The sequence below is a fragment of the Theropithecus gelada genome, chromosome 9, assembly GCF_003255815.1.
Source record: "Theropithecus gelada isolate Dixy chromosome 9, Tgel_1.0, whole genome shotgun sequence".
NCBI lineage: Eukaryota > Metazoa > Chordata > Mammalia > Primates > Cercopithecidae > Theropithecus > Theropithecus gelada.
The window spans coordinates 36,064,748-36,091,938 of NC_037677.1; the positions used below are offsets into that span (position 1 = coordinate 36,064,748).

At 38.3% G+C, this 27,191-nt stretch overlaps 1 protein-coding gene across 1 annotated transcript in view; it reads right to left on the minus strand.

The window, feature by feature from the left end:
- The window catches only part of PRPF18 (pre-mRNA processing factor 18), a 40,769-nt gene that overhangs the window by 10,416 nt on the left and 3,162 nt on the right, over window positions 1-27,191 (minus strand). Inside the window, exons 2-9 of the mRNA XM_025395890.1 lie at window positions 20,298-20,375; window positions 17,158-17,262; window positions 14,894-15,007; window positions 10,449-10,595; window positions 8,956-9,024; window positions 6,756-6,896; window positions 6,558-6,629; window positions 4,090-4,245 (exon numbers count right to left, since the gene is read on the minus strand). Coding sequence (XP_025251675.1) covers window positions 4,090-4,245; window positions 6,558-6,629; window positions 6,756-6,896; window positions 8,956-9,024; window positions 10,449-10,595; window positions 14,894-15,007; window positions 17,158-17,262; window positions 20,298-20,375 — 882 coding nt within the window. The remainder of the gene's footprint in view (window positions 1-4,089; window positions 4,246-6,557; window positions 6,630-6,755; window positions 6,897-8,955; window positions 9,025-10,448; window positions 10,596-14,893; window positions 15,008-17,157; window positions 17,263-20,297; window positions 20,376-27,191) is intronic.

Genomic DNA, 27,191 nt, shown 5'->3' on the forward strand with positions numbered 1-27,191 from the left:
ATATGTTAGAATAATGCTTACTTCTGATAGGAGGAGGAGGATTCAGGCTGGCAACAGGCATGAAGGAACCTGCTGGAAATGCTCTAACTCCAGATCTTGTTTTATAGCTTGACATATATGACATGTTATCAAGAATTATTGGGCTATGCCATTAAGGTTAGTAGACTTCAAGCACTACAATGTTTGTTGAGGCATTTTATAACGCAATTTAAAAAGAAATAATTATTCAATGATTTTCCTAATTACCTCCTCAACAAATATCTTAATGTAAAAAAGGTTTTGGGTTCATACATTTACTAGGCAGCAAACTGTGGTTGTCAGCCCATTTGCCTCTTTTCTACACAGTTTTACTGGAACACAGCCACCGGCTGCTTTTGTGCCTTAGCTGCATGGGTGAGTAGTTAGAGATGGCAAGAAGTACAAAGCCCAAGATATTTACTATCTGATCCTTTAAGAAAAATTTTGCCAACCCTTGACTTAAACTTCACATAATAAATTGTCTTTTTTCTAGGAGAATTCAAATTAATCTCATTCAGATACCAAAGTAACAAGAGGAAGATTCTTTAGACAGCTTAGTAAATTACTCAGTAAATTGCAACCAAGAATTTTACAAAACTCTAACATAGGGTGGCCACATCCTTCTGCTTGAGTTACACTATGGGTGTAAGACACAGATCACAAACTGGCATTCTGTTTAGACTTACATAAAGTTAATTTTTTTTTTTTAGCTGATGCCAACATTTAAAAATAGGAGAGTACTTTTTTTTTTTCAAAAACCAAGATTTTGCTTCTCATTTAAAAAATAAATGGAAGATCCAGCAACACTGGGACCATATTCCTACAAGGTAACAATGAGCTCAAGTGACTTCATTAACAGAGAGGCCAAGCATCACTGACACTCAGTGTCGCTTCTGCATCATTCATTTCTCTTACAGCACAGTTGAGAGGAAAATGAAGCGAGGCTTCTAGTTGCACCTACATAAGGAGTAGGAAAGTGGACGACAGACAGAGGCAGAGATTTCTTTAACACTCAGCTCACTCGTTATCTTAGTGACTCTTGGGCACGAGTTGAAACTTGAGGTTTAAGCAATGGCCTCTAGGGAAAATGGCAGAAAAGAATGAGAGGAATCTGGCCCAAAGGGCCAAAAAGGGCAATGGTTTACGCCTCCAGACATCAAGAGGTGGGTGTCTTCCTCTATCTCCCACCTTGGGACAATTCTGCCTATTAAAAAGCTTTTTACTATTTTTTGCAACTTCTTGTGAGTCTATAATTATTTCAAAATAAAAATGTTTTCTGAAAAAGCTTTGTCTTACACTGACTAAAAATCTGTCCAGTTTCATAAAACAAGTTTAATCCTCTTCCATCAGAAAGTTCTGCCACTTTCTATAGCAGGAAGTCCCCAATCCCTGGGCCTCAGGCCGGCACTAGTCCGTGGCGGTCAGGAAATGGGCCACACAGCAGCAGGCGAGAGAATTAGCATCTGAGCTCTGCCTCCTGTCAGATCCATGTGGCATCAGATTCTCACAGGAGCGCAAACCCTACCGTGAACACCACATGTGAGAGATCCAGGTTGCATGCTCCTTACTAACTAATGCCTGATGATCTGAGGTGGAACAGTTTCATCCTGAAACCATCCCCCTGACCTCCCCGATCCATGGAAAAATTGTCTTAAATGAAACCAGTCCCTGGTGCCAAAGATGTCAGGGACCGCTGATCTAGAACTCCTGCCCAGATTCTCACCAAGAGTCTCCTTTCCCAAGGACTAGAAAAAGAACAATTATTATCACCTCTCTTGCTGTATCATGAATTCATTCAATTAGCAAATACTTACTGAGCACCCACCATGAGTCAGATACTGTTCTAGATTCTAGGGGTACAACACTGAACTATGTTCTTGCCCTGGAGAACCTAAACTAAGTTATTAGGTGGCCATATCATACTACCAATTTTATTATACTAAATTTAGTCCACTAAATTCTCTTTTTTTTCTTTTTTGACAGGGTCTTGCTCTGCCACTGATGCTGAAGAGAAGTGATGCAATCACAACTCACTGCAACCTTGAACTCCCAGGCTGAAGAGATCCTCCTGCCTCAAACTCCCAAGTAGCAAGGACTACAGGCACACACAACCATGCCTGGCTAGTTTTTATTTTTTGTAGAAACGGCGTCTCACTATGTTGCCAAGCTGGTCTTAAACTCCTGGCCTCAGGCAGTCTTTCCACCACAGCCTCTCGAAGTGTTGGGATTACAGGTGTGAGCCACCATGCTCAGGTTCTAATTCTTTTTTATATCCACTGCCCAAATTATAAGCTTAAGCAAATGGGTATATGGGTCCAATTTTCTTAATGCTAATCCTTCCTTACTAAACACTGTATTTTTAGACTCTTCCCTTCTCTCTAGTCTGTCAAGAACTTCTAGAATAGCAGTTTCTTTTCCACCTTAACATACACTCTATCCCTTCTAGTTTCTTGTTGTCTGCAAACCTGATAAACCCATCCTTCGGTATAGTCACCCAAGTCAGTCATTAAAAGGTTGAAACAGGACAGCACTGAGGTCCCTAAGACCCCTGACATACATCTCTAGCATCTACCCTAAGAGACATGAGTCCATTATTTAATGCTCCGTGGCTTCCCTCTCTCAGTGAGCTATGAGTCCAACCTGATTTGCCCTATCCACAAGAATATCACTGGGTCTACATCAAACCCCTTGCTAAATTTCAGATACAGTATGCTCACCGATATTCTCTAATCACCTAGTGGGCAAAAGAAGAATTTTTTTTAATGGGAAGAGAACAGATAAAAAGGAAGAACAATGGAGTAAGGACAGGTCATTACATAGCTTCCAAAATAAACCAGAATTCTTGAATAAATGCTAGGTATACTTAAAAAAAAAATCACTCTTTGGGGAGGTGAAAATCATATCACTGTTTATAAGAAATATTGTCTTTCAGGCAAATGATTTAATCATATGAACTTTTATACACTATACCTTTGGCCACAGTATAGATGAACACAATTAGCAAATTGAATCTTTGGAACCTGTTTGCTATTGTTAAAGCTAAGCAACTTTTTTTTTTTTTCAACTAAAAGCTTCTGCCTTTAATACACTCACTGGTGGTTATTAAAAAATGGAAATGTGTTTGAATTTCCAGAAGTATATTTGAACTCTGTAAAGTATACAGTTCTCATGAGGGAGTCCGATTGAAATCATATTTTAAAAAGCTATTATATGTGACTAAGGCATAAAGATGACACAAATTAACATTCAGCACTTGGAAGTGAAATAAAAACAAAAAGATAATTCATGAATATGGTAATGACTGTTCTCTGGCACAAAATCTGAAAGCGCTTTATGCATTTTAAGTGAACTTCAAATTTTAAGTAAACTTCCGGAGTATCATTGTCAAGTTTTAGAACTATCACCCAGCAAGTCATTTTACAGACACAATCTGGGATTTATGACAATTTGGCAAACACTACATTATAGTTGATTTTCTTCCCACTAAGGAGAAAAGTTTAGCCCAACAACAGTACCAACAAGTTTATGTGAAGCATGTATAACTTGAAGAAAACAAACCATCAGCATTTTAGACCTATTCACATGACTAGAGAAGTGTTGTTATATGCTACATGCATTAAAGTCAAGTCTTTACTCTCCATACATTTTGAACCCAGCAGATGTTAGATTTACCTTGAAAGCAACAAAGAAGGATTTATTGTGAAATACTCTAAGTTTGTTGCCCTTCAGTATACTCCCAAATTTCGCTGACGAGCTCAACTTTTACTTGCTAATACATGTCTTTAAAAAAAAAAAAAAAAAAAAAAAAGCAAACTGCAATAGTTTTATTTCAGCACTAAGGTAATTAAAGCACAACACTTCACCCTGTCTTCCAACATATATGAAAGTCGAAAAGTTTTTACTTTATTCAGTGAAGGTGGCTTCAATGTCACTGCTGATCAAGAGGGGAGTTCCATCCTATCATGCTGTGTTCTATTTGCTGTAATTCTCTGCCTGCTTTCCAGACTTAGAGTTTTGGGAATTAGAGAATATTCACTTCCAGGGCAATTCCCAGCCCTCCACACTGCTTACCTGAATATATTTCCGCTGAGTTTCGTCATTTAAAACATGTGCAACATGCTTGGAAAAAATCTTTTCTCTGCCAGTTCTAGCATGGATACCAACCATAGTGACACCGATGGGCCAAGGCGCATTTCCAATGGCCATCTGAAGATAAGCATCATTTGCCTGAAAGGAAAGTGTAAGAAGAAATCAGAAAGGCAGAAATGTATTGGCTCAAATTCTTATTGAAAGTATTTCACAGCCCTTTATGATGTAATTTTCATCCACCTTTTGGGCACATCGAAAATATTACCATTACTGTTATTCAAACAAAACAGATTAAAATATAGGGTAACAGACTGCCCTGCCCAGGACCACCAATGTCCATGGAAAAACAGAAACCAAAGCTAGGTTGTGAGTAAAAAAAAAAAAAGGCAAACATTTCTTTGCAGCCTTTGTGTGCTGGAAATTAATACATCTCAGATCTGGAATTACCAAGTAGGCACTTCGATGCACTGATGAAAATTCTAGTTTCGGTCTCCTTTAGACCCAGTCTTCTCCATAGGCGGTCATGTAGAAGACAGGGGCTAAGTAGTTTTTTATCATCCAACCCTATACAATATCCACTCCCTACACAGCATCGTGGCTCCCCGAAGGCAGTGGGGGCTCGGTATGTGGGGACCACCACACCGGGTCTATAACAGGTGTGTAAACAGAGAGGAAACACTGGCCCTCCAGTCGAATAGCTGAAAGATGAGATCGCTCCACTTTGCCCCTCACCCAACCTCCCACCTGCCAAGAACCTTTAAAAGAAGAGCCCCCAAAAAATGAAGATAGAAACCAATGAAGACAAATGGCTCTTTTTCCTAACCAAGCTGGCTAGCTGTGAGGAAGAACGAGAAACACAGAAAGCAAATAAATTCTAAAAGACCTCCAGGTTTAAGAGAAGCTTATAAAGCCAGGCCTCAAGGAGATTTTAATTTTAAAAAATCAGACACCTATGAGATTGATAGGCAGAGTTAATATTTTTTTAAATCAGATACTACAGACAGGATAGCTGGAAGATCATTTTCTACCCTAAAGATAAATTTGAACTTGCTCTGCTCAAAGGATTTTATAAAGCTTAATTTTAAAAGGGCATATGTACATTTTTATCACTAATTTTCATGTGTATAAATTTTAACATTGGATCTTAACTGATAAAAATTTCAATATTTAGTTTCCCCCAAATTCCAAAGAAACTGTCTAAACAGGTTATTAAAGCTTCTTGGTTCCTTCTGTAGTTTATACGAAACAAGCTTGCACTTGCACTTAGTTCTGATATGTGATCACAAGAAAAGGCAGTAAGAGGAAAGGCATCCATTCTAGCAGGCAGTGATGTGCATTCTTCCTGTAGTGACAGTGACCTTATCCATCCACGCCAATGCAACCATCCTAAGTAAGAATCGTGCAACTGACAGAAACTAAGAAGAAATTTATAACTGTAAGGCAAAAATATTTTCTTTAAGAAAACTGGCTGGCTCTTAAAAAGAGTAAAATCACTGCAGGAACCTCATTAGACTAAGGCTCTAATCAAGTAAATCATGCGGTCACTCGGGAACGCCAGAAGTCCCCTGTTACGTGAGTACACAGATACAGCACCGAATAAGCAATGTCATTCCGAGTTCCCCACCGCTCTGGCACTGTCAGTGGGGTTGCTGCACTGAAATGCTCTACTCCTAGTGTTTTGGGAGGCACAGCCACAAGAAGCCTCCCTCAAACTCTGTCCTTTCCTCATCTCCACTACTGGTGCATTGGGCCCTTCTCTTCTTGTTCCCCTGTACCAACTGACAGTCCTCCTCTCACCCCTTTCTAAACTCTACCTCAGGGAGCCCTGGACACCAGCACCCTTCCCCTCACCACCACCTCCCAGAGCCCATTCAGGAGTATAGACATTGGGGCAAGGGAGGGGAGTCTTCCACTGCACGGGTCTGCAGCACTGAAATGGGAGAGATGAGTCCTGGAAGCCTTGCTTGAACCATTTCCCCAGAGAAACAATTACAAAGAGTGGTTAAATTCCACTGTACCATCAGTACAACACTTCAGCTATATTACAGATTAAAGGGGCTTTTATAGCCATCCTGGGAAACTCATCTATACAACGTTGTTTTTATGGGAAAAACATAATTAGCCATTTACAAAACTTTGAAATTCAATCCCATTCATAAAATGAACGCTGCCTATATACAGTTCATGCTCCGAAGAACCTTTAGGCCTACCTTCAAAATGACTAAGAACATACAGATGAGGTCTGTATTTCCTTAGTCAGGTTTGTTATTCAATACCTAACAGTAAAGCTGGCAAATACAATAGAAAATAAAACGCTTTTTACTACTAACTCATCTCATATTTCTTCTTAAATCTACTATGTAAAATCCTCCTATCCCAAATGAGCATTATATTATGTACATAACCTAGATATACTCTTAACAATTTCAAAGAACAGCATGGGAATGTACCTTCACATATTCTCTCTGCAACATGAATTTAATAATATCCGTTATTGATTCTTTAATATCAGCAGGAAGATTCTGAAAAAAAAAAAATAAGAAATTTTGGAAGCTACTGTGTATAGTGAAAAAACAGACTGCATTTATTCTCAATTTATACTGTATTTTTTAAGTCAGTTTAAAAAAGTATTTTCCAAGAAACCTCACCCTTTTCCGTAGCTTTCTGAAAAGTGGTCTGAGGTAGGACTCGGTCTGTTTCTGGGTCGCACTGTTCAGTTTACCCTGCACACTGCGTTTCACATAATCTTCTCTGGCATTCAATTCTTTAGCCCAAACGCCAAGAAGAAACTGTTGAAAGGATGGGTAAGTTTAGACTACAATGCCACCCAGTGGTTCAGTAAATTTAAATGCTCTCTAGCACACAAAGACAGAATACAATCATCCTTAAAGTAAATGTCTTGATTAAAATGCCACCAAATAATATAGAATTAATAAGCTAGTTCTGCTTATTCGTCATGATAATGCTTCGAAGTAGTACCTTTGGCAAGTCACTAATTTCCCTAGTCTACATCTATTCCCAGCTCAAGGTAATTTGCTTCCCTCAAAAAAGAACTATCAAGTTTCACAGTTAACTATTTGACAGGAAATAAACTTGTATTTGTATTTGTATTACATACATAAAATTCAACAAGTTACAAGTTACAAAAAAACTGGACTTTCTACATATGCTGTAGAGACCATGATTAAGTTTAAAAACCACTCAAGCACCTGACTAAAGGAGAGGAAGGAGAAAGAGAAACAGAAACACAGAAGCCAAGACCCAGCATTACCACCTCCACCCCTAGAGAACTACCTCGTGGCCCTCGGGTTTAACTGTATAAAGGGCACCCTTTCTGGAAGTAGGAAACAGAGAAGCCTGACAAGGATGTTTTCCTCTAGGCACATCATCTATGCATATCCTATAAAAGAAGAGGCCATCATTCAAAGAGGAAATTCTAGTTCATACTAGTTCCTATGACCTATCTAGTTCCATGCCGTATCCTCAATATATTCAGAATCTTGATGACTAATATGTTGTATCTAAACTGTACATACAAGAAAAAGCATTCATTGCATGTAAATCTCTTGGTCTGAACACAGTTTGTGAATAAACATTAAAATATCTGGGATTTGTTCACACTCTACCTAGACCACTAAAGAGAGAAATGTTGAGAAGAAAGTTCGAATCAGCAAGTCATAGCAAAAACAGGCAGTTATCTGTAGAAACGAAGAAATGCACACTCTCTGAAAGGTTACAAAAAAAAAACTAAACAATTAGCTGGGCGTAGTGGTACATGCCCTACTACTCGGGAGGTTGATGAGCCCAGGATTTCAAGGTTACAGCGAGTTATGATGACACCACTGCACTCCAGCCTGGGCACCAGAGAAAGACCCTTTCGCAACCAAAAAAAAAAAAAAAAAAAAAAAAAAAAGCTAGAACCCTCTTCTTCCTTAGGTTATCTAAAAAAAATAAGAAATTCAGCTGGACACTGTGGTTCACACCTGTAATCCCAGGACTTTGGGAGGCCAAGGCAGGGAGATCACTTGTGGTCAGGAGTTCAAGACCAGTCTGGCCAATAGGGTGAAACCCTGTCTCTACTGAAAAAAACAATATATATATATACATACAAAAATTAGGTGTGGTGGCATGCTACTCGGGAGGCTGAGGCAGGAGAATTGCTTGAATTTGGGGAGCAGTGGTTGCAGCAAGCCAAGATTGTGCCACTGCATTCCAGCCTCGGCAACAGAGCAAGATTCTGTCTCAAGAAAAAAATAAGAAACTCTACCAACTTCTTATTAATTCTGCTGTTGTGATTCTTTTCTATGTGTTTACATTAATGAGCCAGCTTTAAAAAACATGCCACAAGAAAAGTAGGCCAGGCACAGTGGCTCACACCTGTAATCCCAACACTTTGGGAGGCTGAGGTGGGTGGACCTCCTGAGGTCAGGAGTTCAAGACCAGCGTGGCCAACACGGTGAAACCCCATCTCTACTAAAAATACAAAAATTAGCCGAGCATGGTGGTGGGCGCCTGTAATCCCAGCTACTCAGGCGACTGAGGCAGGAGAATCACTTGAACCCAGGAGGTGGAGGTTGCAGTGAGCTGAGATTACTCTATTGCACTCCAGCTTGGGAGACAAGAGCGAGACTCTGTGTAAAAAAAAAAAAAAAAAAGCCACAAGTAAATATGCATTTTCTCTCACTAACTGCTATATCTAGTGCATAGCGATATCATAAACATCATGTATGTGCGAGAAATGTGTATTGAGGTTTTCCCGTTCCAGCCTTTAACCCTTGGTAATCCAAAAATATAAGAATAGTTCGTAAGGATCCAAGGCATCCTCCTCCCCTGGCCTAAGACACGCACCTTGAGGAATTTGGTGATGATGTCCATGTCTTTATGATCATCGCCTTTCCCTAAGGACTCTCCCAGAGCCTGAAGAAAAACAAACAATACTTCTGTTCATTAATACAAAGCAACAACTACACATATATATTACCAACACCAGTCTAAACATGGCTGTTGGTCACACATGCTGTTCAATTTTTACTTAAAAACCTGATGGAATTTCTAGATAAGAAATCAAAACCAAAAAACATGGATTTGCCACTTAAACTTGGAGAGCATGTTATCTTTTATGAAAAGTCAAGAGGTGGTAATGAATGTGAGATTTCTTTTCGGGTGGGGGAACAAAAATGTTCTAAAATTAGATTGTGATGATGGTTGCACCACCATGTGAATATACTAAAAACCACTGATTTGTATATGTTACATTGGTCAATTGTATGGTATGTCAATATCTCAATAAAGCTGTTTTTTAAAAATAAATAAATAAATACACCAATGGGGGGAAAAGCACACAACTGGTTGCCCATACCAATTATTTTAGTAAAATGTAGGGACCACAGACAGGTGTTGGAGGAAGGAGGGGATTAAAATGACATCTTCCTCAACTATGATCTCATTCAGAGGGACAGCTACACGTGCAAGAGCCAGGAATTAAAGGAAACATAAAAATAACAGTTTATGTTTCCTTAAGCATTAAGAACTTTAACCCATACTTATTTTACATGTTAGATACTTACATGATACAAAATTGCTTTTTCATTAAGATTATACATTAACACTCCACAAGCAGCACTGTGGCAAAAATTAGACAGCAAGATATTGCCAAGCGTTAGCAGGGCTTGAAAGACACGAGGGCCTCACACTGCTGGGTGTAGACTAGGACAGCCATTCCAGAGAGCAACTTGGCAGTACTTAGACAAGTTAAATATACATATATAAATCCCACAATCCCATTTTGTTAGGCCATCATGGTTATGCACAAGACTGTTCATCAGAAAGCTGTCTGTGGTAGGAGGGAGCTGGGAACAATCTAGCTGTCCATCATTACAGGAGAACAAAAAGTCAAATGCAGTGAATGGCATAACACATGGAATCCTATGTAGCAATTAAAAGCAAAGGATTCAATGTACATTCAGCATCAAGGATGGCTCTTAAAAACATAGCGCTAAATGAAAAAAAGACAAGTAAAAAACAGAATAAAGAATGTCACAGCATAACATCATTTCTGTAAATCAAAAATACATGCTCACAAAACACTGCAGGTCACAAGAGCAGCAACAAACAGAAGGATGTGCATCAACATATTAGAATGGGTTCCTTTTGAAGGCAGGAAGTAGGGGAATGTGAGTGGAGGATGAGAAAAAGGGGAGTAAATAAATAAAAGCAGGGAGTAAATAAACAAAGACCAAAGATGACAGTGTGCTCTGCACTCAACAATCTGCCCGACTCAGCCATCTGCTCCACAGGAAAGAAGGGTGCCAGCTATGTGCTGGGCTTGGTACAGAGATTACCTCTAACTCTTCAATTGTGGTATTTTCCTCATGAACTTTCAGATCATTCTGTGTGTCTTCCTCTCCAGGCTCCTGACCACCGACGATTTCATTGAGGTACTGCTGATCAATCTTGTCCAAGGCTGCTTTCAGATCATTCCTCAATCCCTAAGAAAAGTGAAAAAGGAAGAACAACTGTTACAAAATTTCACTGTTGTTTCACCTTTGATTTTTCATTAATAACTGCAAGTATTTTTCCCCCCACAAGAAGTTAAGAGTTCAGCAAAAGCAGGAACTCAAATGACATCAATTTATCACACAAGTATCATTACTGTTCGTTTAAAGTTAATTCTTATGGACATATTTAAATTAAAACAATGCATGAACAATGGCCAGTCTGCTGGTCAGAAAAAAAATACACGTGAGTGACGAATCCAAATAAGAATCTTCATAAATGCTGTAATTTTCTAATGAGGCTTAGTGAAAGTGGCAGGTCTCCATTAGAGTCCCCAAGCCATTTGCCCAGCTCATTTACAATGTCTAACCTCAACTACCGTGAACTCCCAAAACATTCAGAAATGTCGGTGTAATAAAATTGGTGCCTCACCTATATCCCAGGTTCTCAGCTATGTTTCTAGCAAACCAGCAAATTCACATTTTATGCACATATGGTTCATGACCATTTAATGAAAAATGGAAGCCTCATCTTCCTAAAAATGAATGAGAATCAGCTGCAAGGTTTAAGAGCCAAGGAAACATGGCCGTGAGGCGGCTATAGGGTAATGGTTGAGAGTGAAGGCTATCTGGGTTCAAATCCTTGCCACATACTATTAAACAGCTCTTCAACAGTTTGCTTAACCCCTGTATGCCTCAGCAGCCTCACCTACAGAATAGGAGTAACGGCACCATCTACTATGTAGGGCTGTTATGAGGATGCTATTTTTTATTTCAGTGAACAGTTACTATGTAATGAGGCTGTTCCAGAACCTCGCAAACATCAACTCAAATAAGTAAACTAAGAAATGGACGATGTGCTTTTAACAGTTACTGGAGCACAGTGCACATTCAACCAATGTTAACTCCTAACGTTCTCACACGGAAAGCATCTGATCATTGTCTACTGTCCCTTCATAAACACAGAAGAGAAACATTCAACTCAAAACACTTATAATTTCTCAAGCACTGACTGATCACCTGCTGTGTATAAAGTATGACGCCAGGCGTTCCCAGAGGTCACCTCGTTGAATTCTCAGCGCATCCCGGTGAGCCAAGTATCACTGCCTCTGTTTTACCAATGAGGATTCCAAGGCTCAAACAGATTAAAAGACTTGCCAACGGTCACATAATTGATGATTATAATCCAGGAATGGAATCCAGACCTTGTGCTCCTGTGCTTTCTCCTCAAAACCTCTAGATGCACGGCACAAGACTTGGCATACAAACGTAAAACAGCCTTTGCCCACCAGGAAAAAATAAATATGCACATAACTCTAATAATAGTAAAAAAACAGTAAGTACCCTAACAAAGGTTTACTCATAGGCGCATGGAGAAGGAAACAATTAATTCTGACTGGGATCAAAAATAGATTCCGAGAAAAGATGTGGTCATTGAATTGCATGTGAAAGTATAAAAACAAGATTTCAACCAGAGCATACAAGACAGAAACACAGCAAGCAAAGGAAAAATGATCATTACAGACACAGAGGACTGAAGGCAACTGCTAGTGTTGTGGCGCTGGAATGGCAATGCTGGGAAGTGAAGCAGGAAAGTGGTTTGGTAACGAAGAAAGCAGTGAGACAGCCCAGGTTAGCAGAGAGGGAGCAGGTCGGGGAGCGGGCCTGGCCAGCCCCAGCTATTCCCGCCATTCAACTGAGATGCCAGGAAAGGGGCAAGATATCAGCTTAGAAGACCAGTCCAGGAGAGGCCTCAGATGACTTCAGCCACAGCCTTCATCTCCCTGCAATCACAAGAAAGACCCCAAGCAAGATACTGCCCAATCCAGCCCAATCAAACCACAGAACTGGTAATTAAGACAATAAAAAATTATCTTAAGCTACCAGGTTTCAGGGTGGCTTGTTAGTCACCAAAAACAGATTCTGTAATAATAAATTCTTTACAATAAACAAACACCAGAAAGTTTTGGAGTAGTCTGTTACATAGTCATAGATAACCACACCTGTTTCTCAATAATTCAGAAAGCAAGTAGATAAAAAGTTAGCAAGGCCGCAGAAGATCTGCACAACACTATCATCATTGGCATTTGTAGAACTGTATCATGAAAGCAAAACAATACTCTTTTCAAGAGCCTGTGGAATAAACCATATGCTAAGCCGTAAAACAAGATCAGAGCCTTAAATGTAAAAGCAAAAACTATAATACTAAGCTTCTAGAAGAAAATAAAGAATATCTATTTGAAACCTTGGGATAGGCAAAGATTTCTTAAGCAGGACACAAAAAGCAATGACCATAAAAGGAAAAATCAATAAATTGGACTTCATCAAAATAAAAAACTTCTGGGCCGGGCACTTTGGGAGGCCAAGGCGGGAGGATCCCTTGAGTCCAGGAGTTCAAGATCAGCCTGGGCAACATGAGGAGGCCCCACCTCTATAAAAGTTAAAAAATCAGCCGGGCTTAGTGGCGCACACCTGTGGTCTCAGGTACTTGGAAGGCTGAGGTGGGAGATCGCTTAAGCCCAGGAGCTAGAGGCTGCAATGAGCCATGACCATGCTGAACTCCAGCCTGGGTGAGAGTGAGACTCTTGACTCAAAAAGCATGTGTGCGTATACACACACACACACACACACACACACCCTCTTCTGTTCAGCAAAAGATTCAATTAAGAGAACAGGTAAGCCATAAACTACAAAAAACTAGTCACGAAAAATATTCGTATATCTGACAAAGAACTTCTATCCAGAATATATAAAGAATTCCTATAATCCATTAACAAAAAGACAAGTTTATTTTTAAAATGAACAAAAGGCGCTTGTAATCCCAGCTACTTGGGAGGCTGAGGTGGGAAGACTGCTTAAGCCCAGGAGGTTGCAGCTGCCATGAGCCATGATTATGCCACTGCATTCCAGCGTAGGTGACAGAGTGAGACCCTGCCTCAAAAATAAATAAATAAGGAGAGACTTCAATAGACACTACACAAATGAAGACAAGTCTATGAAAAGATGCTCCTCATCTTTAGTCATCAGGCAATGTGATTAAAGCCACAATGAGCTACTACCAGACACACAAGAGAATGGTTAAAATTAAAAAGACTAACAGTACCACATGCTGGGGTTTGGAAATGACTGGCAATTCTTATGAAGTTAAGCATACATCTACTCTTACTATCCAGCAATTCTACTTCTAGGTATCTCCCCAAGAGTCGTAACATATTTACCCAAGAAAAATAACATAGTTCAAAAAAAAGATTTGCATAAGAATGGTCTAGCAGTTTTATTCCTTTTTTTTTTTTTTTTTTTTTGAGATGGAGTCTCGCTCTGTCGCCAGGCTGGAGTGCAATGGCGCGATCTCAGTTCACTGCAACCGCCATCCTCGTGGGTTCAAGTGATTCTCTTGCCTCAGCCTCCCGAGTAGCTGGGACTATAGGTACACGCCACTACACCCAGATAATTTTTGTATTTTTAGTAGAGGCAGGGTTTCACCATGTTGGCCAGGATGGTCTCGATCTCTTGACCTTGTGATCCACCCACCTCAGCCTCCCACAGTGCTGGGATTATAGGCGTGTGCCACCGCGCCCAGTCAGCAGTTTTATTTCTAATAGCCCAAAGCTGGAAACAAAGTTTGATATATTCATACAACTGAGTATCACTGGAAAATGAAAAGGAAACTAGTGGTATCTGCAATAACATGGATGAACCTAAACTGTTATGCTGAGCATAAGGAGCCAGACACACAATCTATGAGTCTATCTGTATGAAATATGAGAACAAGCAAAATTAATCCATGATGCCAAAATTCAAATGGTGGCTGCCCAGGAGGGGACGAGGAGAAATATGGGGATTGGCTGAGAAGGGGTACTGGGGAAATTTCCTTTTTTCCTTTTTTCTCAACTTTTAAGTTCAGGGGTACAGGTGCAAGATGAACAGGTTTGTTACATAGGGAAATGTGTGTCATGGTGGTTTACTGCACAGATCGTCCCATCACCCAGGTATTAAGCCCAGCATCCATTCGCTATTGTTCCTGATGCTCTCGGGGGAATTTCTTTGGTGACAAAAATTGTTCTATTTCTTTATAAGGGCAGTGGTTATATGCTTGTATGTATTTGTCAAAATGCATTAAATGTTATACTTAAGATATGTGCTTTTCAAAAAATTAATGAAAACTTCCATTCAGCAGCAATAATCTGCCCACTTTATTTTTCCATTGTTGCCTACAATAATGCAATTAGTCAAACTCTATTCCAGTGAATGTAGTACAGTCGTATTTTTCTAGCTTTGTTCTGTCCTCTTACCTTGTTAACTTCTGGTGTGAGGATCTCTATTTTCCTTAAACGCTGAAAAGCATCATAATCAGTTTCTCCAAATAGTCTGATTGGTTCTCCTCTTTCTCTCAATCTTCTGATTACCTACAAAGTGAAACAGACACCCAGTAAATTATTTAACTTTTTTTTTTTTTTTTTTTTTTTTTTGAGACAGTCTCACTTTACCGCCCAGACTGGAGTGCAGTGGTGCAATCTTGGCTCACTGCAACCTCCACCTCTCGAGTTCAAGCAATTCTCCTGCCTCAGCCTCCCAAGTAGCTGGGACTACAGGTGCACGCCAGCACACCCAGCTTATTTTTGTATTTTTAGTAGAAACGGGGTTTCACCATGTTGGCCAGGATGGTCTCAATCTCCTGCCCTTGTGACCCACCTGCCTCGGGCTCCCAAAGAGCTGGGATTACAGGCGTGTGCTACTGTATCCAGCTATTTAACTTTTGATATACTTACAGTTGGAATGTAAATTGGCACAGCTTCTTTGTAGGACAATTCCACACACCATCGAAAATTACATAGACACACTCTCTGACCAGAAATTCTTTTCCTAGGAAATTACCCTACTGATAAACTCATACAAATATCAAGACATATGTATAAGGAAGTTCACCTCAGCACTGTATGTAAAGGCAAACTAGAAGTAATTTATCAGTAAAGAGCTAATTGTAATAAATTGCAGAACTACTACTAAAAACAACACCTAAATTTGTTGAGTAACTCATGATTAAGTACTGTTCTCTTCATGTATTACCTTATTTTATCATGAAAGTCTCCTGAGGTAGACCCAATTGTTACCCTCATTCAGACATACGGAAATCCAGAAACAGACCAGGTAACCTGCCAAAACCACGTTTACTGTGAAAAATGTTCATACACACACACACCCCAACATAAAATGGCCTTCAAAATGTATTTTTAAGTGAAAAGACTAAGGTACAAATGCATGTAATCTCATTTGTGTGAAAGGGAAAAAAAGGTATACACATACACACTGATGCTTGTACAAGTGAAGAACTGCGTAGGAGAAGGACTGATGGGGGCAGAGGGGAAGTGGGGGAAAATGGAAGATAAGAAAAAGGGAAGAAATGTTTGTTTTACAGCCTTCTGTATTCATTTGATTTCTTTATATCACATGAATATCTTTAAATTGCATGATTTTTTTAAGTAAAATAATAGTTGATACTGATCAAGGTATAGACAGACACTATAAACACCACAGCTAGGAGTATAAAGTGGCACAACATGGCTAATACCTACAGAGCTATCTGGTAATATGTATCAAGTCTTAAAAATATACATAGTCTTAAAATATATATATATATACACATATATATACACACACACACACAGTCTTTGACCTAAAAATCATGCTTCTAGAAATGTTTCCAAAGGAAATAATCACATATTATAATGTATGCAATGATGTCTACATAGCATGTTCATCTTAGTATTATTTATAATAAGTATTCTAAATGATCATCAATAGATGATTTTTTAAATATTATGGTGTGGCCAGGCACAGGGGCTCACACCTGTAATCCCAACACTTTGGGAGACCGAAGCAGAGGATCGCTTGAGGTCAGGAGTTTGAGACCAGCCTGGCCAACATGATGAAACCCCATCTCTACTAAAAACACACACAAAAAATTAGGTTGGTGTGGTGGCGCATGCTTGTAATCCGTTACTCAGGAGGCCGAGGCAGGAGAATCACTTGAACCCTGGAGGCAGAGATTGCAGTGAACCAAGATTGCACCACTGCACTTCAGCCTGGGTGACACAGTGAGACTCTGCCTCAAAAATAAATAAATAAACAAACAAACATTATGGAGCAAACAAGCAATGGGAAATGACACACTCATTCAAAATTATGTCGATCTCCATATTTTAATCTGGAGAGATGTATTATTAAATAAGGGAAAGGGAAGTATGTTACAAAATACTATAATAATTAAAATAATTTAAGTCCAAATATTTAGCGTAAGTACATTTAATTACACTTATTTTTGAATATATTCATGTTTATTTTTTAAAGTTCAGAAGGATAAGCTCTAAAAAAGATAATATCAAGAAAAGAAGCAGTGAGTAATTTAGAACTTCATGAAGAAAACTAACTGCACAGCATTTTTAAGGTAAGTCATTTTACACAGGAAAGAATGACATTTAACTTATTGGAAAAGCTGGAGATAAATGTAAACACCGTGGAGATCTGATTCTCATGAAACAATCACAAATAAACTTACCTCTTGCCTAGAAAGCGTCATAGGTAATTTTTCCTCTGCCAGTTCAAGTTCTAACACTGGATTCGATGAAGTTAATGGTTTCTGGTCCTCCTCTTTTGGCTGTATCTATATTAATAGCCAAAAGAAATGAAATTCAGCTTTAAAAATATAGTTGATATTTATCATTCTATTACCTTAGCTATTCACCGAAATTAAATATGTTTTTAACACTGAAGATTTTCTAATATTCCTCTGAGCAAAGAGCTCATAATAAACGTGCATGCTTGTAAAAGAGAGTCAAACATATTCACGTCAGGGGCATCACAAGTCCAGAGCATGCACAGAGGAATCAGCATCCTTGCTATAAAAGAGTGACATGACTCACGCCTGTAATCCCAGCACTTTGGGAGGCCGAGGCGGGTGGATCACGAGGTCAGGAGATCGAGACCATCCTGCCTAACGCGGTGAAACCCCGTCTCTGCTAAAAATACAAAAAAACTAGCCAGGGGTAGTGGCGGGCGCCTGTAGTCCCAGCTACTTGGGAGGCTGAGACAGGAGAATGGTGTGAACCCGGCAGGCTGAGCTTGCAGTGAGCCAAGATCGCACCACTGCACTCCAGCCTGGGCGATGAGCAGGACTCCATCTCAAAAAAAAAAAAAAAAAAAAAAAAGAGTGACACGACTGTCATGATTTCCAAAATCCAAATTTAACAGGGCTGAAATTTGCACTTTCTTTCTCCCCAGATTCTAAAGACTGTACTTTTTCCTGAAAAACAATCAACTTGCTCTTCTTTAAATTGTCTTGCAGGGTTATTTGATTCTTGCTCAGCTTCAAAGTGAAGACAAAAGAAAAGAATTTCTTTCCAACAGCAACCTGTGAAGCTTCAAGCTCTAGCTTTTCCTATCCTGCTTTTCAAAACGTATTATTCCAAACGTATGAAAATCACTGTTGGACATACAGAAAAATTCCTGGTGCTACACAGAGTTGGTCCACAAACTGAGCTACCAACCTTGTAGAAATATAAGGCAAAAAGCACTTCTCTATTAATGCCACCCAGGGAAAGAGTGGGCATTTTTGTTCATATGAACCTGTAGGAAAAACAATCTCTTCATATATTTTCTCAAATCTGTTGCTCAAGTCTCAGTTTAGGAAAACTGAATTCAGCAATTTACAAGCCCCTTTGTGGAGTCTGTAAAAAGATACTGAAACGTGGTTTCCCATCTGACCATAAGATAAATCCACAATGCTGAAAGTGGGAGTAAGATCAAAAGAACATAAAAGAAGATCAACATTAAGGAAGAAACTCACATTAAGAAAGGCTATATGGTGAAAATTACATAATTCATGATTCTATAGCTTACAGTTCAAGCTTATGTTTACCATAACTAATTGATATTGAGGTAAAATTAAGGTAACAAACTAAGGCTTTCTATTTTCACAGGTCAAATCAGCATCAAGCCTTAAAAAATGCTAACTCATTTCTACAAAAGAATAAAAGTAATGAATACTATGTCAATACTACCAAGACGGAAATCTTTAAAAATCTTTAGAAACACCTGTGCTTTACTTTTCAAGCATGAAAACGTATTTCTCTAAAAATCTCAAGATTAAAAACACATTTAATTATACAATGGCAGTTAATAGCTCTGGGGAAAAGATCTAAGTCATTTCGTCAGCTGGACTCAAAGTTATAAACAATTATCTTTACAGTAATTATTTTGCTTCAGGGCTTTCCTCTATATAAACAAACAAACAAACAAAAGAGCACACTAAACAAAAGTAAAAACTGCCACTATATTAAGTTACTTTCCCTTATAAAATAGCTGAAAAGGTTCAAATTTAGGAATCTGGGAATGCCACAAGCCAGCAGAGTAAACCTATGTAAGTGATTCTTATTCCAGACCAAGTGTGTGTAAGACAACACTGGGCAAGGCAAAAATGAGAGTTCCTTTCTGAATATCTATCTACTCAATGGTTATTAACTTAAAACTTATTTTCATTTCCTAATTAAACAAATAAATACCTTTACGGAAAAAAATCAAAATACAAGTATAAACTTTCCCATATTTTAAAAACATGTCAGAAATATAATTACATTTTTAAATATTTTTTAAGTCACTTCTTGGTATCTTTTGAAAACTACATTTTTCTTTAATACTTGTCTTCTCCCAGCACTACAAAATCAAACCAAATGCATATACATACCATGTGCATTCCTCATGCTTCCTTCTAAAAATGCTATGCAGGATAAATCCATTTCCAGAACTTTCCCCATTACATGCACAAAAGTATTATCTTATATTGATATTTCACAAGCAAAAGGTTAATCACAAGTTTATGATTTGGCAAAAGTATTTCAATAGAACCTCTGAGCTTTGAGTTAAAAATTAAGCTAGATATAGTCTTCTTTTAAAATAATTTAAACATAACTTCTCCACCTTATACCCTTTAACCCCTCCCAATAAAACCACAACACATTATCAACTAATTTCTTCCAAAATATACAAGCAAAGCCTTCCAGACAACTCATTTGTTTCTAAGAAATATTTCAAGATGACATTTTCTATCCAATAGACTAAACAGTGTTTGAAATGTGATACCTTATTACAACAAAGGCATATAAATATATACGGCTTTATACTTTAGGCGGAGGTTCTTAAGACCCGAAAGTAAGTATTAACAATGCAAACATAAAATTGATGGCTTAAAATATTCCGGAGAAGGCAGGGAAATTACCACCACTAATATTACCGTGGTTAGATGAATAAATGTTTTGAACTCTTTCCAAATGGACTGTTTTATTGGGAGAGGTAGGGGAAAGGAGTGGTGGTGGAGTTGAAAATAAGGCAGTCTCAGATTCAGGACTTAATTTTTAAAAAAAAAAAAAAAAAAAAAATTCAAGCTTTGATCTCAAGCCACTTCATGCCATCCACAAAAAGCCAAACCATTCCAAGCCAAAAGTCATGCATGTATTTTCCTGAATTCAAGATTTTTTTTAAAATGCAAAAACAAAAACTCATACCTCTCCAGATGGCTTCTCATTTATAGGCTAACGTATAACATTGATAAATTGAACAGAGATCAATGATTGTCATTTAACAACAGCTGTATAAATTTAAACTCAGAAATACACAATTTAACATAAAAGCAGACATTCATACCTTGTACCCACATCTTTCAAAATATGCTTCCTCTTCTTTTTTGGCGAGCTCACTACGCTTGAAATATTTTTTATTTTCCTATTCAAGAAAAAAAAATTATGTCAATAATAAATCCTTGGGCAAAAGTTCATGTCCCATAGTCAACAAGTACCTTTAGAAACCTTTTGAAAACACTCTTCAGTTTTTCAAGAATTTGATAAAATGAATATTTTTTGGTTCCAGAGATGAATACATTGATTCCCCAAATACATCACCAACCCTCCACTATGACTAAGGGCACCAATGTGTGATAAGTTCAAGTATTTTTCTTGCAGTATCAATCAGTAGGCAGGTTCATCCGCAAAGAGGAGACCAAGAATATTTTCCAAATGTTTTGATTTCTTAATGTTTGAGTTCAATGATAATTTCTTCAAATGGATTCATTATGAGCCACATAAAATGTTATATCTCAATTATTTTTTCCTGTTAGAAACAAAATTATGACATATATAGCCTACATTTGAAATCCCACCTAACAAGGGAATTCCAGTAGTGTAAGTTCTTTCTTGTTACCTGGAACCTTATTATATCAGTCAGTTCCTAAAATAATCTAGATATAGGGTGGTCTTGGTGAACCTTTTTATTTAAAAAAATGATTTAAGGATATTTGGGGGTTTTGTGCCTTTTTCTGGTTTTTTGTTTGGAGACAGCGTATCTCTCTGTCACGCAGGCTGGAGTGCAGTGGCACAATCAAGGCCACAACTTCAACTCCCTGGGCTCAAATGATCCTCTCACAAGGTATTTGTTTTGATATGATTTGATGTAAAGAGACAAGCTCTAAGTCTTGTCTGTGGCTAAAAAGATGTCAGTCCTTTCCACATTATACACAAAATTATCCTTATTGTTACATCTACAGTCCATAATTTGGAGGCTTGTTGCTATGTCAGCTCTGCCTCTTGGATATTATTCCACTGATGGCTTTGTTCAAATAAAGATATTGCCCCCTACTGTATTAACAGTAATGATATAATAGTACCTCTGTACTACCTCCACACAAGTATTTAGCACCTCATAGTTCCAAAGCTCATTCACTCAGGCAGTGATCATCAATGGATGCTAAAACCTTATGAAAAAAGCCGCTGGTGACAATGGAAAGATCAGCCTGCCACCATTTGAACCCAATGTTCAAGCTTGACATCAGTAAGAGATTATGTATCACCTATGTTATACTACAGGAATTACCCAGCCATCGTCTAGGAAGTGTTCTTGTTAAATGTAGGGAACAGAAGAATTAACTAAGTGTCAATATGCCAGGAAGCAATCAGACAAGTCAAAGACATTTTACAAAACTAGCCCCAGTTTCTCCGGCAAGTCAATGGCATGGAAAAAATCGGCGAAGTTGAGAAAATGACAATGTTCTTCATTAAAAGAAACCAAGATTCATAATAAGCAAATTCAAGGATCGAACTTCATGTTGACCTGACTTGAAAAACCAACTGTAAAAGCAAATGTATGTAGGTATTTTAATTCAATTGGAAAATATATGAATGTGAGAAGAGTGTTTGATAAAATTAACAAACTAATTTTAATTTTGTTGGGTGTGATCATATTTTGGTTTTAAAAGAACACGTCATTTTCTAGAGCTGCATGTTTCAGGGAAAGGATATGCAGAGGCTCATCATAAAATTTTATCTATTTTTGTGTTATGTTTAAAACTTTCAGGATAAAGTTTTTCTAAAAGTTCATCCGTTAACTCAATAAACATTTCCAGACTTATCTACCACACAACAAGCACAGCTTTACAGAAATAAAGATGAAGATATTATCTGGGGTAAGGAACCGATGGTATCATCTGAACATCAAAACTGCCCTGAGTACGGTGGGGGCAAATAGTATTAACCCCTTTTAAGAGGTGAAAAAGCCGAGAATTAGGTTAGGTGACATTCCCAGAACTCAGCAAGAATGAGTAGTAGCAGCTAGAACTCTGGTCCTTAAACCCTTGGTTCTGATCTAGTCTTCCAAGCTACAGTTCTTCACTCCCAAAATATTATTTTGGCATCTAAAATTGTTTTTGACTAGGTAGTATATAATTGTCATATTTCAAATAAGTTGGCAAACACACATTGGTATCCTTTCAGAAAAGGCTGATATGGAGAAAGAAAGGAAAAAATCTCCAGGCCGGAGGCCATGGTCCAGTCTTTTTGACTATGTTACCTGTGATGACCATGTCTCAATTCCATTGAACACACCTAACAAAATCTCAAGCCTAGAACATCTCAAAATGTGGTCAACAGAGGCTCTTTCAGAGGTTTTGCAAGGTCAAATTTATTTTCATGATATACTAAGACATTATGTGCCCCTTTTTCATTGCGCTCAGATTTGCACTGACAGTCCAAAAGCAACATAGGGGGAGGATTTGGGAAGGCGGACTACTGGCATCAGCATAAATAAAGGCAATGCCTTCAAACTGTACCAGTAGTCACTGTATTCTTCACCAACATGCACTTGCAAGAAAATAAAGTCTAGTTTCTCTTAAGAACGTCCTTGACAAAGTGTAATTTTCCTAAATCTCAACCTTTGAGTACACAGCCTTTTAATAATCAGCATGAAAAAATAAAATGTATAAAGCAATTCTGTTACTTACTAAAGTAGAATGGTTTTCTCAAAGAAAAGCACTTGTGCAATCGTTTGATTAGTCAGATTTGGGTGTTTGGTAGACATTTTCTCAGAATTGAACAAAACAAGCTTAAAGTTAAAAGAAAACAATGATGGAATTTACCACCAATGATAAAATTCCAGGTGTCAACTGAGAACTGGAAAAGTGGAAAACTTGTACCCAGCACCATGAGCTATTTAATAGCTTCCCAATACTTGAAGCCTTTTCCAATAAAATCAGTGGTGATATTAATAAATGTGATTTTTAAATATTATCTAATGAAAATGTCAACATTAAGAAGATCCGCATAACTCACTGAACCATGACATTACAAAATCAAGATGTTACAAAATCACATGTAGGTAAAAAGATCCAATCGAAGAGCAAAATAGATCAGCAGGCTTTAATGGATGAAAAATTCATTGAAATGATTTCAGAATCCACATTGTAACTGCCCTTTAAGAAACCACTTGTGTAGTTTTGGTGTAGTATCAAGAAGAATATCCACAAATCTGAAAAGGCTATTAAAATACTCCTTTTCCCAACTACTTATCTGTGGATGAATTTTCTTCATGTACTTGAACAAAAACAACATACAGCAACAGATTGGAGGGAGAAATAGAATCCAACTGTCTAATATGCCAGAGATTTCTAAAACAATATCACTTTTCTCACTAAAGTGTTTGTTTTTGCAAATATCGTCTTGTCATAAAAATATTTGTTAGCATACTATGGGTTTATTGCATTTCTACATGGAACATACATTTTTTAATTTCCTGGCTTTAATTTCTAATATAGTAATTATCAATAAATGTATCCTATGTAAATAAAAGCTCTCTGGGGCTATCAATAATTGAGAATGAGACCTGAGACCAGTAAGTTTAAGTCCACTTGGCATTCTCCACGCCTACAGCATGCTCAAAACAATGCTGGCAAAAACCACTTGGGCCTCAACATTGCCTATTGGTCCTAGGGTATTCATCCATTTCATTTTCTTTCCTATTGTCTACACTGACCATTCCACTGTCTCCATTCTCATGAACTTCCCATCCTTTCATTCTCCCCTCATTTTCAGCGGATGACTAAACCATCTCACTTTACGGAAGTGACCAGTCAGGAACTCCTCCAAATTCCTCCCAACTCCAGTCCCGACCTGGATCTGCTTTGGTCCTTTCATTTCACAGAGGAACAGAAAACCCTCCTTTGTCTAGGGCAAATCCCTTCCCAATTACTCCAGACCTCAGTTCCTCAGGGACTTCTCATCATCAATGCTGTTTTCTCCTTCACATATTCATCCTTCCCCTCTCTACTGGCTCTTGACAATTATCATATAAGTATGCTCAAGACTCTGCCCTGGGTATCATTTACAGCAGAACCACATTAAACTGTTTAATCCGCGTCCACTTCCTTACCTCTATTTCTCTTTGCAGCCCCACAGCATATGGCCATCCAGTCTGTTTCACTGAAAAAAACCTCCCTGGGATCATAAATAATGTCTAAGGTACAAATCCAAAGGGACTTCTCTGACTGATCTCATTCAGTCTTCAATTTAACTGCTCATTCCTTCCTACTTCAGTAACTGTCTTCTCTTAGCTGACCGATTCTTCTTATGTCTTCCTCACTTACTGGTTTGCTCAGATTTTCTATTTCTTGTATTTTTTTGTACTTTTTAGCCATTTACCTCACTTAGATTTTCCAATGTATTAGAACTAGTACACAGTTCTCCTTACTAATTTTACTTTCCAATGTCTCCCATATTGGCTCCTGCCATTCCTTCTGTTGGTCCTTCATTTCAGAATATTTTGTATAATGTGGGTTAGGGGTTATTGCTTATTTTTTCCGTATGGATATCCAGTTGTTCAGCATCATTTACGGAAAATATCTTTCCTTCCATTTGGTTTTGGTGTCTTTGTCAAAACTCAAACAATTGTGTAAGGGTGGCTCCATTCTGGGTGCTCTGTTATATTCTAGTATGTAATTGTTGGTCTTTATGCCAGCACTATGCTGTTTTGATTACTGTAGCATTATTATTGCAGCACACTGTAGTATCTTGCATATAGGAAAGATGCAGTAAATACTGGAAGGAAAAAAAAGCTAAAATTCTACACATAGCTCATCCTAATAACTACAACTAGTAAAACTACTAATTACTCCCCATTAAGTTTCTAAAGCAGCCTGGTTTTCCACGAGGTTTTTGCATTAAATGAAGACTCACCAATTCTAGGCTCCAAAACACTGGTGTTCTAGCAATGCAGATACCACATTTACCCCAGGGTGGTTATACCAGGCAGGGCATTTTAGGACAGGTGGTAAGAGGATATCTCAGTCACTTCTCTGCAGTTTGACAAAGAGGCACTCACAAGCTAAGTACTGATTGTTTCAACTATCACGGATTAACCACAAAAAGCTGGGACACCACTTGAAATGACCAAAGATGAGGTGTCTCTTCTTTCTGGAAGAACAATACCACACAGACAACTGTTTTCCAGCTGCAGATGCGGTAATGACAACAATCTACTGATCCCCGACCAATGTTTTCTAAAAAATTAAAACAAAGGGACTTGTTCTTTCCCATCTTGCAAGATGGTGGGTGAAAAAGTTGAGAAGCCAGATACTAAAGAGAAGAAACCCGAAGCCAAGAAGACTGAGGCTGGTGGCAAGGTGAAAAACGGTCACCTCAAAGCTAAGAAGCCCAAGAAGGGGAAACCCCATTGCAGCGCAATCCTGTCCTTGTCAGAGGAATTGGCAGGTATTCCCCATCTGCTATGTATTCCAGAAAGGCCGGGTATAAGAGGAAGTACTCAGCCGCTAAGCCTAAGGTTGAAAAGAAAAAGAAGGTTCTTGCAACTGTTACAAAACAGGTTGGTGGTGACAAGAATGGTAGTACCCAGGTGGTTAAACTTCATAAAATGCCTAGATATTTTCCTACTGAAAATGTGCCTCAAAAGTTGTTGAGCCACGGCAAAAAAAAAAAAAAAAAACAAAAAAAAAAAAAACAAAAAAAAAACCCCTCAGTTGACAAGTGAGAAAACTGAGAGCCAGCATTACCACCAGGACCATTCTGACCATCCTCACTGGATTCCACAGAGGCAAGAGGGTGGTTTTCCTGAAGCAGCTGGCTAGTGGCTTGTTCCTAGTGACTGAACCTCTGGTCCTCAATCGAGTTCCTCTACCAAGAAAACACCAGAAATTTGTCATTGCCACCTCAACCAAAATTGTGATCAGCAATGTAAAAATCCCAAAACATCCCACTGATGCTTATTCAAGCAGCAGCAACTGCAGAAGCCCAGACACAAGGAAGCTGAGATCTTCAGTACAGAAAAAGAGAAATATGAGATTGATCAGAAAGCTGTGGACTCACAAATTTTACCAAAAATCAAAGCTATTCCTCAGCTCCAGGGCCACGTGCGATCTGTGTTTGCCCTGACTCATGGAATTTATCCCCACAAATTGGTGTTCTACATTTCTTAAGAAGAACCTAATTAAATAACTGATTAAAAAAAGGAGGACTGAATAAAACATGATAAAATCATTTGCGGTTGTGGTAAGATTTCATAAAACTTTTTTCACATACGTATCAGATCAATATATATAAATGCATTACCATGAACGCGGCAGTGAAAAAGTCTGAAAGTTACTGACAGGCACTATGATGTAGAAAGATAAAAGATATGAAGCAACTATTCTGCATGAAATGATAGAGCTGCAGATCTAAAGACTGTCTTCCCATGGACACAACAGAAAAGATGCCTAGTTGTGTGTGTTCCCTTACATCATGCAAGAGCACTCACCCTCAAGTTGGTCTAAGACTTGAGATCTATCCTGGCAGGCCAAAGGAGTATGAGAAGATCATGTAACCCTCTAAGTCTCAATTTCATCATCCATGAAAACAGCATTGCCTTGTGCACTAATTAACAGTTGTGAAGCTCAAATCAGATAGCATATAGCACTTTGAAAAATATAAATCACATGTTAATCTAATAATTTTCCACTGCTTTCTTACATTAGCCCTATCAAAACTAGTTCTATGTTTGTAAGGTGAATAAATATCCATTATATTTGTACAGGATAACAGAGCAGGCTTTGAAGTAGGAACAGACCAGGGTTCAAATCCAGGCTCTATCTCTTGCTAGCTGCATAATCTCATAGTCATGTAACTTCTCTTAGCTTCGTTTCCTCATCTGTAAATGGGAATAATGGTAACTTGTTGTACAAGTTAAATTAGAAAACATTCGTTGCATGATGCCTAACATTACTGT